General features: G+C 34.8%; 1 protein-coding gene across 1 annotated transcript in view; it reads left to right on the top strand.

Moving 5' to 3' along the window:
* Gstcd (glutathione S-transferase C-terminal domain containing) overlaps positions 1 to 25324 on the top strand; it is a 55952-nt gene extending 30628 nt beyond the window's left edge. The window contains exons 6-12 of the mRNA XM_090356725.1: positions 8657 to 8772; positions 8925 to 8969; positions 9619 to 9747; positions 13337 to 13470; positions 16595 to 16625; positions 19639 to 19708; positions 23988 to 25324. Of these exons, the coding sequence (XP_090212851.1) occupies positions 8657 to 8772; positions 8925 to 8969; positions 9619 to 9747; positions 13337 to 13470; positions 16595 to 16625; positions 19639 to 19708; positions 23988 to 24124 (662 nt within the window). The 3' untranslated portion in view covers positions 24125 to 25324. The remainder of the gene's footprint in view (positions 1 to 8656; positions 8773 to 8924; positions 8970 to 9618; positions 9748 to 13336; positions 13471 to 16594; positions 16626 to 19638; positions 19709 to 23987) is intronic.
* The last annotated feature ends 419 nt before the right edge of the window (positions 25325 to 25743 follow it).

The following is a 25743-nucleotide window of genomic DNA, read 5'->3' as shown; positions in this document are numbered from 1 at the left end:
TTTGCTTAGGCTCAAAACTGAAGTCAGCATAAATCTTCTCTTTGTTTACTCCCCATATCTAATCCATTAGTAAATTCTGTCAGCTGTATTTTCAAAATGCATGTTTCATCAAATCATTCCTTACTCCTCCATTGTGGTATATTTAGTCTAAGCATCTAGTCTATCTGGAGTTGATTGTAGTATCTTAATTAATTAGATTCTTGCTTCTACTCTGCTTGCCTACAGAGATCTTTTTAAATTGTACATCACATAATGCCTCCCAAATCTTTCTAACTTAAAGTAAAATCCATCTGGGTACTTCAAGAGGCTCAGATCTAAAGATCATGGTTTGAAGCTAGTCCAGCAGGAAAAGTCTGTGAGACTGATCTCCAGATAATCATCAAAAGGCTATAAGTGGAGCTGTGGTTTAAGTGGTAGACTGCTATCCTGGAGCAAACAAAAAGCTCAGGTACAATGCCCAGGCCCTGAGTTCAAGCTCTAGTCTCTGCCCCGCCCCTCCCCAAAACAAAGTAAAATGAAACAATTCTACACAGTTTAAAAGATTTGCATAATCTGACCCTTGGATTGTTGGCTTTCTTCTCTTCTGCTGATCTTCTATTAAAATATTCTTGTTGCTCCTTTTGTCAGCAAAAGTTTTCACAGATAATCCATGTAAATTTCTTCCTCACTTCTTTTATAGCTTTAATGTTACCTTTTCAAGACATACTCTTTCTTGTCTAAAAGAAAATCTACTTCTTTCCCCTTGGTCCCTCTTTAATTTTTCTTTTTGTTACAGTGTATGTGTATCTGCTTTGTGTATATCATGGGTCCATTCCCATTGGAATATATACTCTGTAGCAGCAGAATCTACTGTATAGCCAGTCCATACGACCATGCCCAGCCCAATAAATTTTGGTTGAATTAGTTGTTGAATTCTTTTAATCCTTCATTAATAATGGAAAGAAATGAGGTTTTTCTTCCATTTCCAATGAAAGCCTTACTCTTGTAGCTGTTCTTCTTTCTTCTTGACAAGTATTTACAATTTTTATACTATCATGTAGAAAATAAATAGTGCTATTATATAAATCAATTGGTTATTTATAATTTCTCTTTTTGTTCTAATCCAGTATGTTATTCTCAGTGTTTTGATATGATTCCCTAAAAGGCAACCAAAATTCTTGTATGCTAACCTAGTGTTATTTCTATAAATGAAACACAAGGTCTTTTTCTAAATCATCCATTTATGCATTTTAAAGACCATCAGCATAATAGTGTTTATTTTACTGTCCTACATAATCCTCTAGGAAGTCTACTTGTTTTATATTGACTAGTGAAGGGATAAAGTTCTGAAATTTTTTATTCTAACTTGAAAGTAAAATCAAATTGAATGTTTATAAGATTAAACTGATAAAAGCTGATGGAAACATCTTGGCTAACCACCATCTTCCTGGTGTTTTATATTCTGTTTATTTGGTTTCTCTGTGTATCATATATGTGGGATTTAAGTAATGGGAAGAAATACAGAGGACCTCAAATTTGGATTTAGCAAGGCTTAGAAGCCTCCAAGATACGATTCCCAGTTTTAAAGGAAATAGGAGGAATAGGAGGAAATCCTATGCCTGCTCTGTGGGTATGCAGACTTGTGGGTGTTACTCATAAATATTCAGATATTTCTATGTCTCTGTTCCTAGCATCATAGGATAGATTTTTAGGGAACAGTATGTTTATATTGCATTTTTGCTTTGAATGTCAAGAAATGTTAAATACAAACCATTTTCCTCAAGTTCTCATAAGAATTTGAGTATTTTTTATGTAAATAAAAACTTATGTGGGCACAAAAGTAGCATTTTTTTGAACTCTGGTTGTGGCCTGAAGAAGCACTTGCTGTTGACATACAATAATCACAAAACAAATCTTGAATAGTCTTTTTTTTTGTAAAAACTAAATCTGAACTATTTGTAGATATATGCTTCAACTCCAGTACTTCACCACATACCTTTACTTGGGGTAATGCTTTAAGTTTTTTTCTGTCTACTTTCCTCTGCTGTAAGTTGCTCAACATTCTTTGCAGTTGGACCCAAGTGTAAAATTGAGGTTTATACTGCTTTGGAGTGTTAATTCCATGATAGTTATTGTTATATATAATACCAGTGTTGTTTTCTGTATACATAGATGCTCCTTAACAAATACTGCTCACTGGTAATAATCTTCACAATGCCAATGTTAGAACACTACTCTATTTTGTAAGTACTACAAAATTTAGTGCCGTTTATTCACAATTCTGGTGGGAAGCTTGACTGTTCATTATACACCATCAGCATGTAGAAGATTGACTTCTTAAAAATGTGTTTCAAGAAAAGGCATCTTAAAAAGATTAGAGGTTGAATCAACTGAAAAGGGGCACGAGGTTGTTCCTTTGTTAAGTAGGCCAAGCAGTCATGGAACTCAGAATCAGGAAGAACAGACATAAATACCACCAGTCAAAGGGAATATTATAATCAATATAGCATTAGTATTATCAAATAACGTAAGGCTATGTCAGTAGAGACATTTAGTTTTCATTTTTGAAACAAAATGCAAGATGAAAACCTATGTATATGATCATACTAAAAATTAGAATCTTATGCACACCCTTATTTTTGTAGTCACTTGACTGGGAAATTTGACCCTTTTCCATTTGAGAGTAAGAGAGCACCTACTTTTTAACCTACTTAAAGTGAAATACACCAAATTGGAAGGTAACCAAGAATTATTTGAGTGGTCCCAAAGTTAATGAAACTATTAAAATACCTTCCTGGTTGTTAACTGAAGAGTCTGAAAAAGAAGAAACGTTTCTCCAGTTAACTTTTTAGTTGTAAAAGCATTTCAGTGTGGTCTTGTGGTAAGTTGGAAGATACTGTGGATTTTTTAACCAAAATACCAGAGGAAAGTTATGTTTATTTTGTGTGGTATATGCCATATTTGAATGAAATGAAAATATATGTATTCAATTAAACTCTGGGTTTTGATACTCTAAGATCAAAATACTTTATTCATCCTTGGAAAAAATAGCAAAAATATAAAGGTCTTAAATTTCCACCCTTCACTCCTTTATAAACAAAGCAAACACTTTGACTTGGTAAATAATGTGATTATACTTTAACTTGTGTCCCTCAACCTACCATCTTGCATAAACATTTTTGGCTATAGGCTTTTCAAAATATGCTGCACTTGGATATGGAAGAGTGAGAGGTACATGCTATTTTTAGTTAGCATCGTCAGTACTACAACCTTAAAGATCATCCCAATCTATTTTTGCTTCTTTCCTGTGGCTGAAACATTGAGGATGTAACCCAATAGGTCAGCTAATTAATTAATCAGGCTTAGGTCACTAAAGACTTTATTTTCTTGCCAAGAAGTCAGGATTTTCCTTCACATAAGGAAGAAAGAAGCAGTTAAAGTGTTTGAGCCAGCGAGAGGTACTTCATTGCATAGCATTGAAAAAGACTTTAGGACTATGTCAATTAAGGTATACTCAGTGGTTAGCTATGGCAGAGACAGTGCTTGTGACCAGAGCACTTTAGGAGAAGATGGAAATTCCAAGAAGTCTAAGAGATTTCATGAACCAAGTTTCAAAATAATTTACTCGATTTAATTCTATTTTCCTAATTGTATAACTTAATGACAGCATCAATTAAGATTGAGTGTACCAGAGAATTTTATGAATAAGCTTATCTGAAGACATATATAATCTAGAATAAACATGATTCAGGCCAGTATTTTTCCCCTTCCTTCCTTCCTTCCTTCCTTCCTTCCTTCCTTCCTTCCTTCCTTCCTTCCTTCCTTCCTTCCTTCCTTCCTTCTTTGTCAGTTGAGGGCCTTTTTAACTCAGTGCTTCAACACTGTCCCTGAGCTTTTGCTGAAAGCTAGCGCTCAGCATTTTGAACCACAGCTCCACATCCAGTTTTTGAGAGGTTAATTGAAAATAAGAATCTCATGGGGAACGGTAACTCCTCTATATATTACCCTGACAATCAAAAATAAAAAGAATCTCATGGGGGCTTTTTTGCTGGGCTGGCTTCAAACCACGATTCTTAGATCTGAGCCTCCTGAGTAGCTAAGATTACAGGCATGAGCCATCAGCTCACATCTTTACTTCAGCTTCTATGTAAGAATCTCTAATGATAGATTTTTTTCATATACTTTTATTATAATTAATCTAATAATAGATTTTTTGCTGATGTTCACCCTCCCACCATGGAGGAAGTATTAATACGAGTACAATTAAACAACCTTCCCACTGGGGGAAAAAAAGAATGTATTTAGTATGTAATAATATAATGATATGATCAATTCAGATAGAACTAGTCTCAAAGGACCTCTGAGCACTTGACATTAAATATTAAAGCAAGGATACATTTCTTTAGAATGTGAAGAGGCAAAATAATAAGCATAACCTTTTCTCAACTGGACCTGTTTATATTTACATGTCTATTTGAAATTCTACCACCTCCCCATGATCTTTTTTTTCCCAACACAAATGTGTTATAGTTTTCCTCTAAAAACCTGACTGTTCTTAGCGTGCCTTCCCTAGCCTTTTGTGTCTGATAAATTTCTGTTATTCTTAAAATAATCATCTAAAAGATTCCAAGTCTCTGAAGTTCTTCTCTAATGTGTCAAGCAATTAATTCATCTTCAGCATGATTACTTTTTTGCCCAGAGTTAACACACATACATTTTCATAGATACCCTGAAGGCTCCTTTAGGACAGCGATTATGTTTTCTTCCTTTGAAGGAAATGGACTAGATGCATAAAGAGGTGCCTTAGCACCTACTCTTTTCTAAGCAGGAAAATCATGCTACTCTGGGGATGGAACCTGGATGTTACTGTTAATTACCCTGTTATTACCCAATCAAAGATTTTTTTTTGTCAACTTTCTGTTCTTACTGCTACCAATCAGGCCATTTTTGAAAACATTAAAATTTATAGTTGTCACCTTCTCTTTCACCTGTCAGAGATCCTAATTATTGCTTCCTTGTCTATACAGTTTTCTTTTTGAGAAATTTGCCTTTGCAAACCTCTTGATTTTATAAAAATTTCAAGCAAAAATGTTTTGCAAATCTCTAAACCATTAGTTTTAATCTTTTTCTGTTTCTATGTATACTACATATATTTCCTCTTTACAAGTTACAACATGCAATGTACTTTGTATGTAAGTTCAGGTTAAAAAACAAAAAAATGAAGATCTGCCCAATTTTGGGATGTAAGTTATTAGACCATCTTAGTTTCACACCTGCACAATTTTCATTCTAGTTTTGTTACTTTGAATCAACCCAAAATACTGCCTTACCATGGATCCTCCTTAACTTAAAAATAGGATGTCCTGCTACGTACTTATGGCAATGCAAACACCATATCGTCAAAAATAATCAAATAACTCCCAAATTGAAGACTCCAAGACTACAACTCAGAAAATGGCATTATTTGTATTAAGACATTCTTTTCTTAGGTTTATTTTCCCATTGCCAAAAGAACCATCATTTTAGTCAAGCTAAAAGTAGATAGTAATTTAATGCTTGTAAATGATGTTTTATATACAAGGATGTCGAATAAAAATAGAAAATAGGGTGAGAATGTTGAAAGGAGTAACAATGATCAAGAAGTATTCTGGTCATATGCTGCATCACTGAATGGCAATTCCTTCATGCACTTACTTAAAGACAATTTTTTAAAAATCCCAAAGAGCAGAAAGTAGGATTTTATTTTTTAAATGAATACCATATTCCAAAATACTGTTGTTTCACCTTGTTGCATGTATTCCAAATCTTGTTCTTGTTTCTAGGAGTTTATATTTATAAAACTGGAGTAGGAAGAAGGAATGTTTTATTATAGGCAGCTTCTCTTTAAAGCATCTAGGCTTCTGGCTAATATACTTTCAGCTCCGTTTTTCTGAATATTATATGCAATGTAATATTCTCCACTTAAGCACAAATCTGGAAAGTACCTCTTCAATCTTCATTTCAGCATGCATTTTATATGCAAAGAAATTCTTAGCTCCCCCCCCACCAAAATCTTCATCAGCATTTGTTTCCAAAACAGACCTAAGGATATAGATAATTCTAAATTTCGAGTAGAAATATGTTATAGGATTTTCTATTTTATATTTCATTTAGTAAACTATCCTGCTGCAAGAGTAATTATTTGGCTAGGAACTGTTAAGAAATCCACAATCAAGGCTAAGGCAGAAATGTACCTACTACTGAATTATTCATCTTAGCTTCATTTAATAGCAACATTTTTGCTTCCCTAAGAGCCTTAAAATACAGTTAAGTGAAGTTTGGTTTTATGGGGTTTTTTTGTTGTTTTGTTTTTGCTTCTCTCTGTTTTAGCCTTACCTGTTCTTCTCTTCCTTGTTTTTATTTCATCCTTCTCCAAATGAAAGCTAGTATTGCTGTAACAATACGTATGGGTTGAATAGACTTAATAGTGTAATCTAGGTTTAAGGTATAAAGGTTTCCCACACATAAACCTTTACCATATGGCAGAGGTTTCATTCCAAGGGTATTGTTACTTATTGGAAGGTAGCATTGAGCCTTGAAGAGGTAGAAGCTATCAGAAGGTCATTTAGTCATAAGGAACACTGCCCTACAAAGGGAATATTAATCTTCTGGAGTAACTTCTCAAGTGGAGAAGGTATCACAAAAGCCTGATCTGGATCCCTGAGTCTCTCTTGAGCTTCCTGCTTTGTCATGTGATTTATTTTTCCTACACGTGTCAGTGCTCACAACAACCACTCTGCTGGTTGAATTTTAAACTTCTAAAATTGTGTAACAAATGGACTTCATCTGTTTGCACATAACCCCTCTGTAGTTATCCTGATAGAGCAACAAAAACTAACTGGGAAGTACACATGCATTTGCTGTAGATTTATTGTAAAATATTTAAAATTAAGCTGTTTTTTGAAAATTGTCAGTAAAATCTCTTAGGTAAATATCCATAAGGATGGCATTACAGGACCTTTCACTTATTCCTGATTTAAGTTTATTACTATTGTATTAGTAGATAAAAATGACCCGGAATCAATCCTTCTTGGCTCTATCTGCTGAGTACTGGTGTTACAAGCACATACACCACACCAAGCTAAAATTATTCTTTAAAAAGCTGTATCAGTTTGTCTTACAAATGCAGTCACTAGACTATTATTGACTTACAAACTCTTCACTAACAACAAAAAAGATTCACTAACAAAAAAAGGTACTTAAAACATTTTCATTCTTGGGCGGGGAGTTTGGCCTAGTGGTATATAGTGCTTGCCTAGCATGCACAAAGACCCGGGTTCAATTCCTCAGCACCACAAACATAGAAAAAAGCCGGAAGTGGTGCTGAGGCTCAAGTGGTAGAGCTCTAGCCTTGAGAAAGTCCACGGACAGTGCTCAGGCCCTGAGCGCAAGCCCAGGACTGGCAAAAAAAAAAAAAAAAAATTCATTCTGACCTGGAAGTTAAATTTATGGATATAATGTATAAATATTTATATTATGTATATTTATATACATATACATATGTGTGTATGTTACTTCTTTTTTCATATATTTTTTATTGTAATTAATAGAAGGGTTACATTATATTCGCCAGATAGAAGGTGCATTAATTCACATACATTGATACCGTTTCTCATGTCTTGGGGTCCCCATTTCCTTCCCCCTACCCCCACTCCTCATCTTGTTTTCCCCCCTTCCCTATCCAATTTCAAATAACCAAATACAAATATATTCAATTGTATGTTACTTCTGAATTAGGAAATCATGCTTTCTATTTTTCCCAAGAAAAAGTTCTTAACTAATTTACTGTTACAAGAAAGGAAAAAAAAGGAAAAAATAACTTACTATTTTCTACTAGCATAGAGCAAGGAAAACTTGATATCTTCACATATTTTTTAGGCAAACCATTCCTATAAAGAATGTTCTTGATTGTAAAAACAAATAGTATCATTCACCCTTCTGAAGATATTTTTGTGGGTGCTGCTAGTTAGTGGCTTTTGAAAGGGAAATTGAGATGTTTTCATGCTATTGGGCCCAAGGCATTTCATACTTGGAAAGAGCCTATCTTTAATCTCTAATTGCATTTAAATTTCTATGTCTGACTCATACAGAAAGGAAGCTACAAAGCAGGAAAAAAATTGCTAAATAAGTAACCATTGATATGATTCAGATAGTGTGACACCTATATGTCAACATTCTTACATGTCCAACAGGAGAATTAAGGATTCAAGGATGCGTCACTTAAATAGTAAAAATTTTATTTACTATGAATCTTTTTCTAAGTATATTAAGTGATTTATACACATATAGTATAGCTCTTCTTATAGCTCTCTAAGAGGAATTAAGAGGTCAGATGATTATTGTGACTTTTTTCCATCCTGCCAAAATTTCTCTAATACTTTATGGCTCTGAACTTTATGTTTTCAGTTATAGCTTCTACTCTTTTGAGAAAAATAAGATAGCAATGAAAGTATAATCAGAAAAAAATATGATTAATAGGAAAAAAAATAGGATCTGTGGGCTCCACAGATTCACTCTTTATATGTATACACATAAGCATGTATTCACCCATTCTCCTCTGTCCTAGTGATGTATTCTAACCATATCTACCTACTGTCTCACCATGTGTAATTTTCTCTTTATCTCTTGTCTTTTGTAGGCAAAATGTCTACTGATAGAGCTTTGAGGAAGCAGCAGCAATTAAACAACCTTGTTTATGTGGTGATGAATCAGGCTAAACCTGGTGACAGAATTGTGGACTTCTGCAGTGGTGGGGTATTATATATTTACTTTTATCTTTTTTAGCCTTTCCAAAACTGGATACCTTTTCTATATTACATTCAAGGTCATTGTTTTTATTTGATATGATTATTATCATGGGATGAGCAAAATCTATGTGGATTACATTTAATTTGATTCTTTTTCAGGGTCATGTTGGAATTGTTCTTGCTCATATGCTGCCATCATGCCAGGTAAGGATGAATAAGAGATGAGATACAAGGAAACATTTTTAGCTACACAGTTTCAGCTACCCAAGACTGGCCTATTCTTCCTCCTTTAACTACTAATCTTTTTTTTTTTTTTTCTGGTGCTGGGCTTGATCTCAGGACCTGAGCATTGTACTTGGACTTTCCTCCAGGCTAGTGCTCTACCACTTGAGCCACAGCACTACTTCCAGCTTTTCTATGTAGGTGGTACCAAGGAAACAAACCCAGGTCTTTGTGCATACTAGGCAAGCACTCTACTAACTAGGCCAAACTCTCAGCCCTTTAACTCCTACTAATCTTTCACCTACTCAGGTCAAATAAATGTGTTTAGTTTGCAAGCCCCATTTTCTAATGAAAACCTTCCTTAGTCATCAAGTCTGAGTATCTCCCCCTCACGCTGTCTTCCACTAAGCACTTCAACACTATTGTATCATTGCTTTCACTTATATCACTGTCCTATTTGCTTGAAAAACAGTTCAAGGTCTTGTTTGTTTTGTATCAGTTAATCTGGTATAGGTCCTGATATAGGCTAATGTTCAACATTATTAAGGCTTATGAAATAGAATGGTAATGTTTTACCTTAACACTTGAATTATGTTACTGAATTTACTATTTCTTACTGGGTATAATCTAGGTTACATTAATAGAAAACAAGGAATTATCATTAATTCGTGCTAAGAAGAGAAGTGATGAACTAGGTTTAAGCAACATTTGGTTCATTCAAGCAAATATGGAGTATTTTACAGGAGTGTTTAATATTGGGGTAAGTAACCCAATTTTTAAAATTTTAATTAGCTACATAAGAAAAAAATAACAATAAAAAGGTGGATAGTTTTATATTCTTTCCTGTAGTCATGTCTAAAGTGTCACATTGATTAATATTTCATTCATGGCACCTCGTGCATAAAATTCTTACACAAGATTGGAATTTACTATTTTACTAGAAATTCCATAATGTTGAAAATAGTATTTAGCGTATAGAAAGTACCTAAAAGGTTATGTATTCAATGAATAAATTCAAATAATGATGATTTACTTTGGCTTATTCTGTACTTTTTGGAAAAAAAATAGAATTTTGCCACACTAATAGGTGATAAATAATATCTTAATGTAGTATAGCATTTTTCTTTAATTTTGAGCAATCTTGGACAACTTCTAAGGATTCTTCACATGTTTTAGTTTGTATATTTCTTGCATATTGTAATTCTAGATTATTGGGCTTTTTCCAGCGATATTAACTCCTGATATGCTGTAAGTTTTAAATCATTTTCGTATTTTGTCAATTACCTTTTTACTGTGGAGTTTATGTGCCACTCAGATATTTTCTTTTTCCTATTTTTAAAATTGCATTTTATTGTAAGGGTAATGTCAGAGGGATAAGTTCAGATCCAACATAGTGTCTTGTGAGTATTGCTGTTGCATTGGTTCACCCTTTGTCTTTTGTTTCTACATTCATCCAGATGTTTTCTTTTACCTTTTTTCAATTTACTAGCCTTACCCCTTCATGTTTATATAACTTTAGAATCTTTAGGAATTATTTACAACTTTGCTAGACTATGGAAGAATTCACCCATGTTTTATTGTTTGCATTTTAAATCTCTAATTCATTTGACATTTTCTATATGTAATGAGAAAAAACTAATTTTTATTTTATATAAAGCTATCAGGTTAATCTAATATCACTAAAAAATCTTATCTTTCCCAGTTTGAAATATCACTTTTTGGATATGCTAATTGCCATATTCAAGTGGTTCTATTGGTCTGCCCCTTCTCATTATTTTCCTGTTATATCTGCTATGCATTTGATGACAGTGGAAATTAGGATTATGGGACTTAAAATTCACTTCATAAGTAGCTTAAATTTGTTTAAATAGGGAAAGAAACTCATTCCTTTGCATATAGGAGAAGAAATGTGAATCAAAGTAGAAACTTACTGAAATAGAATTGTCTAACTTTTCTTTGTTCAAAACCTCAATAAGGGCTTATTTTTATTTTATTTTATGGAGCAGCCCCTGATGTACTTAATACTTGGGATCATGCTTTGAAGTTCTGCTTCTCGCTAGCTGTTTTATTGCAAGCAAGCTCTTAATGTCTACAGGCCTTAGCTTCCTCACTTCTAATATAGAGACGTAATCCATTCTTTGGGGGCTGATGTAAGCATGACATTATCTAGCACAGTGGTGCAAATAAAAGGCACTCTGTGACCAAAAGTGGAAAATGCATCCAGAACTTGTGCCATGAGATTTTTTCCAGCTATTCCTGAAAATATAGGTAAGCCAAATTTTTTTCGTGTATTTTTATTGTAATTAATAGAAGGGTTACATTATATTTACCATATAGAAGGTGCATTACTTCACAAACATTGCTACCCTTTCTCATGTTTTGGTCCCCATTTTCCTCTCCCCATCCCCGCCCCTCATCTTGTTCCCCCCCCTGCCCTATCCTATTTCAAATAACCAAATAAACATTTATACAGTGTATCAGATAACAGGTAAAATACTATAACAATATGAGATAACCAAGGGACAGCAAAAGAGATGAGAGATAACATAGGACATTAAGGACAACAGTCACTCATTATATGGCTTTTGTTTCTACGTCCTGGAGGTCCTTTCATTTAGCGACATCCTATATGGCCTTATGTATCTATGTTTTGCTCTATTGTAAATCTCTGCTAGGAAAGCCCAAGGTTTCTATTGATTATGACAAATGAGGGAAACCATTGAGCCTATGTTCCTTTGAGTCTGGCTTACTTTACTTAATATGATCTTTTCTAAGTCTTTCCATTTCCTTATAAACGGGGCCATGTCGTTCTTTCTGACAGCAGCATAGAATTCCATTGTGTATAAATCTCGTTGATCCACTCATCAACTGAAGGGCATCTGGGTTGGTTCCAAATGTTCGCTATGGTAAAAAGCCGGATTTTTTAAACTGCGAAGCTGAAATTAGATGAAAGGGGCAGATGAAGAATCAGAGTTCTTTACTTCCATTACCTGGTTGTTGCTGCTGTCCTCCCTGCATGGCAGCCTTTCTAGATTCATTTTCAGCATGAACCAGGAAAGATGGATTGACGGCCACAATCAGGATTGTTGACTGTGCCAATGGGGAAAGGAGGTCTTGGGGCTTCAGCTCAGAGCCTGTGTACTATCACTGTGTACTATCAACACTGGTGCCTTACCACTTGAGCCACAGCTCTAATTAACTTTTTTGTTAATTGGAGATCAGAATCTCAAAGATTTTTCTGCTTGGTCTGGCTTCAAACTGTGATCCTCAGATCTCAGACTCCTAAGTAGCTAAGATAACAAACATGAGCCACTTTGTTTTGTGTAAACAAATCTGTACTATTTCATCTCCATATTGTTCAGTTTTCTGTAACCCATGTAAATCTACAGGAGGGGGCAATTTAGGTGGCAGGGTGGTGGTAGTTGAGAGCTGAGATCTTGTTTTTAACTTCAGCTCAGAAGGAAAATCTAGCTATTATACTTTATATCCAAAAATTCCCGGACAACTCTCCTCTTCGTCAGAAGCTTCTCCCTACCATTAGGTTGATGAGATCCATCCCTCAAATGGAAAGTATAATCCAGTGCAATTTGTCTGTATTCTGAATAAAGATATGAATATCTTTTGTCTACTCTAGATTATAATTAGTATAAATGCATTTATTGATCCGTGCTTTGAAATAATTTTAAAATTTTTAGTTATTTTTGTATCTATGAACTATTGAGACCCTAGTCATTATTCTGATCATTTCATTCCTTTCTTTTAAAGTAAGTCCACTAAAAGCAGTTTATGCAATCTATCACTGTGTTAACAGTTGTTATATTTAGAAAAACATAGACAGATGCTATATAAATGACACTCATATATCATCCAGAAAATGATTTTCAAATACATTTCATTTAATTTCTGCAGCAGTATATCAGCACTGTTAAATATAGTTTATAGTTGAGAAGATAAATATCCAAAGAAATTTAAGGGACTCAGGGCCTCACAGCCAACCTAGAGTTTTGTCTAGAAATTCTCATTTTAAGTCCAGTGTTTTTGCCACAGTGCTACAAGTGAAGTAAATTTATAATCAATAAAGGTGCTATTTTAATTATGCAGTTTTCTACATTTATGATTATATTACATTTTCTATTTGTAATCCTTTTTTTTAACACTCAACCTTAATTTTCTTAATTAGTAGCCACTGGCATGTCCAATAAAGAACTAATTAAGCTATTAGAAAATGATATTCTGATCATTTGAAATCCCCTAAGATGTCAGTTTCAGTCACTCTTTTGTTTATAGACACAAGAGTTGTTTTAGAGTTTAGAATGAGCCTAATGGTAATGTATAATTTTATTTTCTAGGTAGCATTGCATGCCTGTGGTGTGGCAACAGACATGGTGATTGAGCACTGTATCAAGACTCGGGCTTCCTTCGTCACGTGCCCTTGCTGTTATGGCTTCATTCAGAACACTTCCAAGTTTAATTTTCCCAAAAGGTGACAATATTTTACATAAGATGACAATATGGAGATAAATCAGTACAGACTTGTTTATACAAAATTGTAATTTTTTAGGGCGGGAGTTTGGCCTAGTGGTAGAATGCTTCCTAGCATGCACAAAGGCCCAGGTTTGATTCCTTGGTACCACATACACAGAAAAGGCCAGAAATGGTGCTGTGGCTCAAGTGGTAAAGCTTTAGCCTTGAGAACACCCAAGGACAATGCTTAGGCCCTGACTTCAAGCCCCAAGACTAGCAAAAAAAAAAAAAAAAATTGTAATTTTTCATTTTGAATCCATGCTCTTCTACAATGACAGATATTATTTATAAATTGTATCTATCTATTATTTTCCACTGGCTCCCACACTAGGCTGAAAGTTGGAAGCAAGTCTACCCTGTAAATTAGCCAACTACAAAGTATGTCAACTTCAGCTCTTGTTCTTCTAAGTATAATCTGAGCCAACATTTCTAAGAAGCAGTGCAGTGTACTGTTTGTGTTTAGGATCTGGAAATACACTACATTGATGCAAATACTGCCTCAGCATTTTATTTACTTGTCTGTGTCTCATATATAAAATGAGATCATAATAGTAACTGTCAAAGTTTTGTGAGAATTTAAGGAGATATATAGAGAGAGAATTTAGAAGTAGAATACAGTACATACTTAATAGATGTGAACTGTGGCTAATAAAAGTAGTATTTTTAATAGTACTCATTGGTGTTATTAAATTTGACAGCCATTTTTATATTCCTTTTAATCTCATTAAAAAGGAGGAGGAGGTGGTGGTAGTTCTTTCCACTTTAATACAACTTATTAATAGATCACCCTCTCATGTTTATGGCATTTTTATTCTCCAGTTCGTTATTCAGAAACATGAATATCATTTTTATTAGGGAATAGCTAAATAAGCTTATCTTGGAACTTTTGCCCTATTTATCACTTGCATTATAACTTATAGAAATATAAATATCCACTAAGATTTATACTTAAAGGCTCTTATATAAGTTACAAAATAATAATGTGAACAATGTCCATATCTTCTTTCATAGTTTTGTCACAACTCACAGTTAGTTCAGAGAAAAACAAACCAGTAAGAACTAATATATGGAAACTTATTCAGCAGTTTAAACTCACTTTAAAATAATTCTATACTGATAAAAAGTATATTTTATAACTCACTAAGAAACATAAATGTAGCACCATAAGATTTTTTTTTTCTCTTAGTGACACTGGGATTTGAACTCATACTTGCTAGGCAGGCATCTCACCACGTGAGCCACTCCTTTGCATCAGTCATTTTGTCAGTGGTGGTGTTGAGATAGGATCTTACTTTATGCCTAAGCCAGCTTAGGCCATGATTTTCTTATCTATGCTTCTCGATGTAGCAGGGATGACAAGTGTACACCACTGTGAGCATCCATTAGTTAACATGAACTTTTATGAACTTATGCCCTGGCTATCTTTGAAAAGAGACTCCTAAGAGATAGAATTACAGGCTTGAGCCATTGCACTCAGATAATAAATTCTTCAAACACTAATTTGACTTGTTCATTTTATAGTCTCACCAATTTTTAAGGCCTCAATTTTGTTACCACATTCCCCCACTCCTATAAATGTGTTACCATTTTCCTTACTCTTCCATGGAACTTATGTCCTTAGATGGTTAGATGGTCTGTAAGACTTACCTCAATCACCAAAGCCAGAGAACATTTATAAATAATATAGTATTTTTTTCCTGGGCCAGGAGCTTGGCCTAGTGGTAAAGTCCTTGCCTAGCATTCACAAAGACCCAAGCTAGAAATGGCTCAAGTGGTAGAGCACTAGCCTTGAAGAAAAAGTCTGAAGACAGTGCTCAGACCCTGAATTCAAGCCCCAGGACTCCCCCCCCCAATATATATATATATATATTTATAAATATATAAATATATATAGAGAGAGAGAGAGAGAAAGAGATACACACACAGTATTTTTTTAATATGTGGAAATACTCATTTTTAAAAGTAATTGACACTAATAAAATTAGCATCATTGAACAGGTACATCATTTGGAATAAATAACATAAAAATGAAAAAATAAGTTAGTTTTTTTGTTTGCCTTTAATAAGGCTCTTGACAGCCTTGGCTTTTGGGGGCATATTCGTCATACTTCTTTATTTTCTGATGTTTGCCTATGATTTCCATATGCAAACCAATTATTCCATAGCCCTTACTCCTCAACTGCCTCCTTTATCACTTTTATACTTCCAGACCACTATCCCCTGCCCTAATATCCCAGAAGTTTGTACTAGGCAACTGGAGACAGCCAGAGACCAATGAACTAGTCTGTTCTAAGGCTGGTTCTCTCTCCTCGTCTACTGCCTCCTAGCAGACATGATGCATCCTTTTTGTGTCTCTTGGTGGTCTGTCAGGCTCTCTTGAGGGGAACTGTGGAGAACAAAGTACCTTTGCTATGCCAGTTACCTCCTGACTTGTTGGCCCCACAAAATCCGAAAAATATTTAAGCGCAGAGTGAAACACTAGGTATTTCTTTTTTCTTTTGTTTTTGCTTCGTCATGGGGCTTGAACTTGGCCTAGACGCTGTCCCTGAGCTCTTCACCTCAAGGCTACTGCTCTATCCCTTGAGCCACAGCACCACTTCGCACTATGTGTTTCTTTTTTGGCCTGTCCTGGGCTTGAGCTCAGGCCCTGAGCACTGTCCTTAGACTTTCTCAAGACTAGAGCTCTACCACTTGAGCCTCAGCACTACTTCCAGCTTTTTTCTATGTATGTGTTACCGAGGAATCAAACACTGGTCTTCTTTTTTTTTTAATTTTTTTATATTTTTTATTGTAATTAATAAAAGGGTAACACTGGTCTTCTTGCATGCTAGGCAAGCACTCTACCACTAGGCCAAACTCCCAGCCTCCACTATGTGTTTCTATGAAGAGAAAAGTTGTGCTTCTCTGTCTTAAGTTGTGGAAGATATTCTTTAATGTTAAAATACTAATGATATGATATGCTTTCATCTTTTTTACATTAATAACATTTTAACTAAAAATGCTACAATAGTTTTATTTATAATTTAGTTTATTCTATTTTCTTAACATATAGAATGATAATTCTTTTTTCCTTTCTATTTCAGTGAACAGTTTAAGAAAACTTTATCATACAAGGTAAATTTATAAAGATCTAAATGTCTTCCTAATATATTTTTGTATTCTCTTTTGTGTTTCTGCCTCAAATTTCTAATGGATTAAGTGATCTGTAGCTATCTTTAAATTACTCGTAACTGTCACATATGGTAGATATGTATATATGTATGTATATATGAACATATCTCCAAATGAACTCTTCCATAAGTTGATAAGATTGGTGAAGGATCTGAGGTTAGCTTGCTATAGTGGGTGTTAACAGAAGATAGGAGTCCTGAGGCAGAAGCAAAAGCTTGTTACTCACAGCAATATTGTAGCATGGCGCCATCCTTCTCAACTGACTCCCCAAGGCCCAGTATCCTGAAGCAGAAAAGAATGGGCAGGTGATACCTGCCATTTGCTCCAGAGAAAGACTTCATAATTTTCAAGACCTCTCACTGTAAAATATGCTTGAAAACATAATATGGAATAGAGGGACATTTTTCTATAAATGAACAAAGCAGTGAATATTTTAGGTATCGCTGGCCACATAAAAATCCCCCACATATTCTTCATAATTCTTGACATTGATATTATTATTGCCAAGGTATAACCTCTTAAAATATTAGAAACTATTAACTTATTAGGCATTCATAAACAATTCATAGGCTACCTTCCCCCTTTTGCTAGCCTCTGGTCTGGATTAGTGGCAGTCAGTGTCTACTTACCAGATGTGAAAACACAAGAGACCCTTAGAGAATTTTCTTCTAAAAATAGTTAGAATATTACATCGTTTTGCATCATCAATCTGAGCAATAGTTCTTTCTGAACATCATCAGTAATGATCAATAATAAGACATATATATTCCTAGGCTAAGATCAGGAGGATTGTGACTTGGGTAAAGAGATCAAACCCACCAATCATTCTGATAAAACCCAGCAATAGAAGAGAATCGAACCCTATCTTAGTTGTGATTACCTTCACTTACAGCAAATTTTTTTTTACAAACACCGCAAAGACATAGACAATTCAGTTTCTTGTTTTCGTTTCAAATCACAGTATTCTAAACTCTTCTTTTGTCCCTTGGATGATAACGAATAGTTAGTTGGTGACAACTTAATGAAAGTTGTTTGTTCAAACCATTTTATTTCCTACCTATTGCCATTATTTTTTAATGAGTATTAAAATGTTTTTGTAATATATAGAAGTTGAGACAAGGATACCCCTGCTTTAAAAATACAACACATTGCTACATTGATTTTATTTACTGATCAAGAAATGGAGGTTTTGCATTTAGATGACTAAAGCAAACAGCTCAAGAGTCCATGACTAATTTTCCAAAATAGGTCACATTTTAGGGCATAAAACAAACCTGTGCAGATTCTGAAACACTGAAATTATTCCCTGCATTCTCTCAGACCACAAGAGCATCAAATTGGAACCGAATACCAGTCTTCACCAACGAAAACCCTGTAGCTCATAGAGATTGAACACCACATTGTTGAATCACCAATGGGTAGAGGAGATCAGAACAAAAATTCAGCAGTTTATGAAATTTAACAAAAAGGAGCACACAAAATACCAGTTCCTTTGGGACACAGCAAAGACAATATACTCAGAGGAAAAATTATAGCTCTGAGTGCTTACATTAACAAATTGGAAAAATCACAAACCAACAATTTAATGTTATACTTTAAGCTCTTGGAAAAAGAGCAACAAACCAGTACCAGTAGAAGGAAGCAAATTATTAAAATCAAAGTAGAATTAAATGAATTGGAGTCCAAAAAAACTATAGAAAGAATCAACAAAACAATGAGTTGGATCTTTGAAGAAATTAACAAAATTGACAGACCCTTACCAAATCTTACCAAAAAAAAAGAAGGAAACACACCCAAATAAACAAAATCACAGATGAGAATGGTAATATCATGACAGAAATTACCAAGATCCCTTGGTTATCTCATATGGTTACAGTATTTTACCTTGTTATCTGATGTATTGTATATATGTTTATTTGGTTATTTGAAATAGGATAGGGAAGGGGGGAAAACAAGATGAGGGGTGGGGGGTGGAGGGAGGGAAATGGGGACCAAGACATGACACAGGGTATCAATGTTTTTGAAGTAATGCACCCTCTATCTGGTGAATATAATGTAACCCTTCTATTAATTACAATAAAAAATATATGGAAAAAAAAAGAGTCCATGACTAGTCTGGGCTGTATAAGACCTACCTCACTAAGAGGACAATTGGTAAATATGAATCCAACCTGTTTGCCTAGCCAGTGGGTGAAATTATTGCATGCTTGGGCACTGCAGCTGTCTGATGTGAGCTATGAGCACTGCATTCATTACTTACTTTCCTCTTGCTGCCTGCAGATTAAAGAACACTGCTGTTACAGAGTATAACCTCATTGACTTGCTTTTTATTAACAGTCCCCCTCCAATGTCCTCTAGTCTTTATAGTTTGTCTTAAAGCAGAAGGAGATCTACCTTTTACATCTTATTGGAGTGAGAAAAACTGTCAGATGCCCAATGGGTAAATCAGAGAGTTGGGAGAAGCTAAGGAGTAGCCTGACCTATTCTAGGAGACTCATAAAACTACAGAAGTCATAATCAGTGATGTATATGGTATATGGCTTCCTTTTCTTCTTGTAGAATGAGAAGATAGTGTGTTTTCCTACAGCCAAATGCATGAGATTCAAATAAATATTATCAACAAAAATATAAGTGAATCTTAGTTTTTTCATTTATACATTGTGATCCCAAAATGTAATCATGTTGTCAGATTCCAGATAACAGGATCTGGGCTGAGGCCCTGAGAATTTTCTGTGTCCATGTTGTTGATAATTTTATCTTTCGAATAGTATCCTTGAAGGAATGAAATAATGAATACCATTTCTTCATATTTTTTCAAAAGTATTCTTTAGCACAGCACTTTAATGCAACCAAGCACTTTTGAACTGTAGAACAAATGACCCAAATTTATGTTTGTTGTTACAGTTTTGAAGCAGAAAATTAAAATTAACCAACATCCTCTTGCTTTTTCTTTCAGGAACACATGATTCTATGCAGATTTGCAGATCAGACAGCAGTCCAGCTTCCACCCCAACGGAGACTCACAGGTATGTGTTTTCACAGAGTAGCTGTTGAGTATATTTTGTGCATAGTATATCCAGGAATAAGTGGATCAAGTCTGTATGAGAGAAACTGGTCAATTTATCAAGAACAAACTGAAATTTGTTCTTCCTAAGAAACTTAATCCATACTGAAAAGGGCTTTTTAACTATAATAACATTGTATTCCATTTTGGTTAATGTTAATACTTTGAAATATATCTTCAGTATTGGTACATGAATAGAGCTTTGTGTTAAATCTTTCTTTACGCTTGTAAACTGCAGACTCTATTAAAAGCCAAAGAATACTAAAGATGGAAAAATCATCTCTGCTTGCCAGAACTGATGCATTAAAAGTATAAAATAGTGGGTGAAAATATTTTCTTTATCAAAAAATATATGTGTATATTATTCATCATAGAATAATTTATTTAGCATTTCCAGTATTAATCATTACCTAAAGTTGGAAAATGAATGAAGCATGTCAAGTTTGATTTATCAAATACTACTTTAGAAAAAAAGAGGTCAAATTTAGACAAATAATAGCAACTGGTATTATATACTTAAATACTGAGTTAAATGCCCTACTTATTCTCTCAATAAATTCTTACAAAAGCCACACTGTGAACCCAGTTGTTTGATTCCAGATGTGGAGCAGTTGTTTATTTTTGCAGTATTGCTTCCCAGCACTCAGAAGCTCTATCATTAGAAGTTTAGGTTCTCAAAGCAGGGCTTTTGAATAAATGAATGGATTCAAAACTAATCTTAAAAATTTTTCAGAGAGCTGAGTGCAGTGGCTCACGCCTGTAATCCTAGCTACTTAAGAAGCTGAGATCTGAGGATCTCAGTTCAAAGCCAGCCCTGGCAATACAAATCCAAGAGACTCTTATCTCCAATTAATCACTAGAAAATGGGAAGTGGGTCTGTGGCTCAAGGGGACGGAGGTAGCCTTGAGCTGTAGATCTGAAGAGCTCAGTGACAGCACCCAAGCCAGAGTTCAAGCCCTATGACCACCGCCCCCCCCAAAAAATTTTTTTTTCAGAGAATCCCCATATTAGACAATGTCATATTTTGTAAAATTACAGTTTAGCTCATTTTCTTCCACTGTATTGCCAAATACTAAATGAAGTAATTATCCCGCATTTAGAGACAGTGTTTTATGAGTAATACTTAATTTTAAATTATAAAATCAAGATCAGTATATCTGGTGCTCACATTTGGAGATCGTGAGAGACCAGAGACGAAGGGAACAGGAGGTTTCCTTTTCATTTTCACATGCTGAACCATAGACATACATAAGGAACGTGCTCTCACCTATCTGAAACCTCTCGTTCTCTTTTCTTGTTCCTGCTCTTTTTCCCATTCCCAATACTTTGAATTAGTGAAATGTGCATTTATTTGACTCACAGCTTTGTAAGATAAGTCTAAGATTCATAGGCTGGCATCTGTTAAGGATTAGTTCACTGTATCATGTCACGGCCATAGGTATCACATAGAAAAAGAAAGAGCTAGAGACAGATGGAAGGAAATGCTTCTCTGAGAAGGAATCAAACTTGTCCTTTTTCTGGTACTGGGGCTTAAATTCAGGACCTTGCATTCTCATTTGATTTTTCTTGCTTGTGCCATGCCTTCCGTCCATTTTGCTGGTTAATTGTAGTCTTTTTCTGTCAGGGCAGGCTTGGAATTGACATCCTTCATGTCTAAGCTTCCTGATTAGCTAGTATTAAAGATGTGAGCCATGAGCACCAAGTAAACCTGTTCTTTTATAAGAAGCCTACCATTGCTTCAAAAATAGCATTGATCCACTAACAATGTGCTAATGAACTTAAAACCTCTCCAGGGGTCCCTTATCTCTTGCACACTTTCATTAAGGGATTTAGTTTCCAACACCTGTTTTTTAGGGGACATAGTTAAATCATCGCAGCTCAGTGAAGTTAGTATGTAGACACAGTGTTCATGATAGATATGAGTTATAAGCACTAAACTAAAGGGCAGTGCTGATAGAAGCTGGTAGACTAGAAAAGGAGTGACATTTGGCAAGACTGCTAACTAGAAGGGGGTTGGGTGGAATGTTGCTCACACAAAGCCAGATCTCCATCTTTGCTATGCACAGGTCACCTCTGTGTTCTATAAGCATTCTTAGGAAGCCTACCGGGCCCCCTAGGTAGACTGAACAACCAACTAATCCCAGTTGCAATAACATTCAATAGGTGAAAATAACTTGACTAGGATCAAAGTCAAGGATAAATGAGCTGTAGTGTAAACCCAGGGCGGATACTGGAAGAATGTGGAACATCCCAGTTATGTCAGAGAATGTTTGATTTTAAACTGAAAAGTAGGTGAAGAAAATATTTGCAGCTGTCTTAAAAGAAAGACAATATTTTAAGTGAAGAAAAAGAACATCAGCCATCCAGCTGTTGAAAAGAAGGGTTAATTTTGTATACATGGAATTCTAATCATGTCTTTTTATGTCACAATTCCTAGTTGCCTTGGTTTTTTGGTTTTTGGTTTTTCCTGAGCTGAGATCTAAATTCAGGGCCTGCACTTGCCAGTCAAATGTTCTTCCACTGAGCTCAATCCCCAACCCCTTATGTCACAATTTCTAAAAAGTGTAAATCATCACCTTTTTAAATCTGAGTCTTTGGTTGGTTCTTACCTTCTGATTTCATTTGCCTTACACTGTTTTGTGGTGAGGATTCTTTCTCATGGAGGCATTTTCTATTTCATGACTTCATTTCTGAAACAGTTTTAGTTTAGCAGTGCAAATTATGTTGTTTAAAATAATTATTAGGCAATATAATTAGTGAAGAAAAAATGAAATGAAGAAGCTTACATGGAAGTTTACAATTAAAATTGTAAATGTAAATAATGGCTTTGAAATATTAAGCCCCAAATCATTTTTTTGAAGTTTTATTTGCCAAAGGAAAACAAATTATCTCCCTGTTTGCCAGTCAGCTTTCTTCTTTTGTTTCACAAAGATTACAGAAGAAATATGATTTAGTTATTTTATTAAGATCAGAGAGCTCTGAAAATTACACTTTTATTCTCAGCATTCCTTGAAATAATCAGCACATAAGAGAAAGTTTTCTAGTATTTTTCCTTTATACCTTCAAAGTCCTGAAAAACTCCAGCTACAGAATGTAAACATTTCTTTTCTTTTCTTTCTTTCTTTTTTTTTTTTTTTTGTAGGTCATGGGGTGTGAACTTGGCCTGGGCGCTGTTCCTGAGCTCTTCAGCTCACGGTTGCCATCCCTACCCTTGAGCCAAGCCCTGCTTCCCATTTTCTAGAGGTTAATTAAAGATAAGATTCTCAGGTCCTTTTGTGCCTGGACTGGTTGTGAACCTTGACCCTCAGATCTCAGCCTCCTGAGTAGCTAGGATTACAAGTGTGAGCCACCGTGCCCAGCTAAAACAACATTTCTTTAAGATGGATTTTATTGGCATGTTACTTTAGATATTCAAAGGCAGATTTTTTTTCTCCTTACTTTACAGATAATATAATTTTCTTTTTCTTTTAATTTCATATGTGTGCATGCGTGCGTGTGTGTGTCACAGTCAGTGCTCTGTCACTTGAACCATACCTCTACTTTCAGGTTTGTGCTGGAGATAAAACTCTCATGCACTTTCCTGCCTAGGAAAGTGCATGCTTCAAACCATGATCCTCTGATCTCAGCCTTCTGAGTAGTAGGATTATGGGCATGTGCCACCACACTGGCTTTGTAATGTAATTTTACAGGAATGCAAAACAAAGCCCTTTAAATGGATTTTTAGCCAAAGCAGAAAATTGAGTCTGTAGTTTTGATATTTACTGGTAAATACATTTGAAGCTATTAGCATTCTTTAAATTATTAGCAGACAAATTTTTGAAGTTTTGTCTCCTCTTTACACATTGATCAAGAATTAAATTGAAAGGCGCTCAGCAAGACATAAGGGTAAACAGTATATTGCATAGACTTGTAAATTTTTTCTAAAGAAAGACACTGGCCCAGCGCCAGTAGCTAAAATCCTAGCTGCTCAGGAGGCTGAGATCTGAGGATTGAGGTTCAAAGTCAGCCCAGGCATGAAGGTCCATGAAACTCTTATCTCCAGTTAACCATCGGAAAGCTGGAAGTAGAGCTATGGCTCAAGTGGTAGAGTTACAGCGTTGAGCTGAAGAGCTCGGGAACAGCACCCAAGCCCAGAATTCAGGCCCCACAACTGACCCCCTCCCCCCCAAAAAAAAACAAAGACAAACTGAAATGATACTGCTAGTGTAAGGGTCTTATAATACACTTTGACTGTTTTTCAGGAAAACAATGCATGTGCCTGGTGGATCTGGACCGAGCAAGAGCTGCCGAAGAACACAGCTACTCTGTTCAAGTGATATCCATGGAGCCAGAGAGCTGCTCTCCCAAAAATAACATGATTGTGGGAGTCCCCATTTAGAACGAGATGTTTACTTTTGATGTTTTTCCATTAGCTTTGTGATGAAAGTCCAGGAGCGTCCTGGAGGTGCTTGGTATAACTGGAAAGCAGCATTAGCTATCCTGAGCCTGTTGTGCTCATTAAGAAAGCAACAGGAATACCTTGGAAAAAGGGCTTCCCACAAAGCATCATAAATGCTTTTAGAATGTATGATTAAGAACCGTTGGTTTTTCACAGGGAGAATCCTCTGAAGTTTCTGCTGCCAAAAGAATAATACCAGTGAAGGTTCTGTCACTGGAATATCACAACTTGCTTCTTAGTTCACAGGCATTTCTGATCTTGCCAGCATGATATTCAATTCCAAACAATGTATTTTCTGCCTTTATTTATTATCCTTTAGATACTCACACCTGGAGATTGAAACTAATATCAATGGGGGTTTGTGTTTTTTGTATTTTTTTACATTTGTACTTTTCTAAATATTTTTTAAAATCTAGAAACCTAATTCTACTATGATTATTTTTTAAGGTGGGATTAGATGAACTTGTATACCATTTAGTATTCTTCTTTTTAATAAATTTTCCATAAGCTGTCAAATGAGATCATCTCTAGTTAAAACATTTTCTGTGAAGAGATTACAAAAAAGTTTCATATAAGACCTTGGATTTTGGACATAAGTTCTAACTAAATAGTGAACACAATTATTACTTAATTCAGCTAAATAATAGTTTGGGATCTAAAATGTTCAAGACACTGACTTGGATTTTTCCAAAAATACAAAGAAAAATTTCTTTTCCTACAGGAGGAAATCTTTTATGAAAGATTGATGAATTGGTTAAGTGCATTATGTCATAACGTGTGGTCTTATTTGTATTTTTTAAAATCTCACTGAGTATAAGTTGTGGATATGAGTAATACACATCAGGGAAGCTTATGTGAACAGTTCTCTCTACTCCTTTCCCACCAGCCAACATTTTTAAATGCACTTATTTAGCACATGCTTCTGCATGTGCTGCTGATAATTTAACTTTACATATCCTAGATTATTCCACTAAATTTATTTCATTACTCTTGTGGTTTAAATAAAGGAATGATTTTATAGGATAACATTCATAAGGAGGGAGGAAATTTAAGAAAACAAAATTTAACCATCAACCCTGACTACTTTAGTCATTAGTGCCCATACATATATATTCTTTCATTCTGTATTTTCCTTTTTAAATGGAGGTTTTTTATTTAAAGATTTTATTAACGCTGATTTTTACATCATATTTCAAATGCTATAGTATAACAGGTTTTGACTGTTTTATTTGAAAAGTTTTGGTAACTGTACGTAGCTACACAAACCCATTCAAACATCTGATGAATATTTTCACTTATAAATGTCTGGTATTTTCATCAGATATTGTCAGATATGGTAATATTTTCCCAAGGTTTACTTAACTCAATGTCAGAATGAATGTTTTAATTTTTATGAAACAATTCAATTCTTTTTTATGGTTGATAACTGTCTGTGTTCTTTCTAATAAATCTTTACTTGCCTGTGTTAGTCATTTTCCCATCGTGGCGAGCAAATACCTGACAAACACAACTTAAAGTAGGTTCGACTTAGTTTGGCTCATGATTTCAGAGGCTCCAGT

The sequence above is a fragment of the Megascapheus bottae genome, chromosome 23 (genome assembly GCF_031878675.1).
Source record: "Megascapheus bottae isolate mThoBot1 chromosome 23, mThoBot2.hap1, whole genome shotgun sequence".
NCBI classification, from domain to species: domain Eukaryota; kingdom Metazoa; phylum Chordata; class Mammalia; order Rodentia; family Geomyidae; genus Megascapheus; species Megascapheus bottae.
This window is presented reverse-complemented; position numbering and strand designations above follow the sequence as displayed.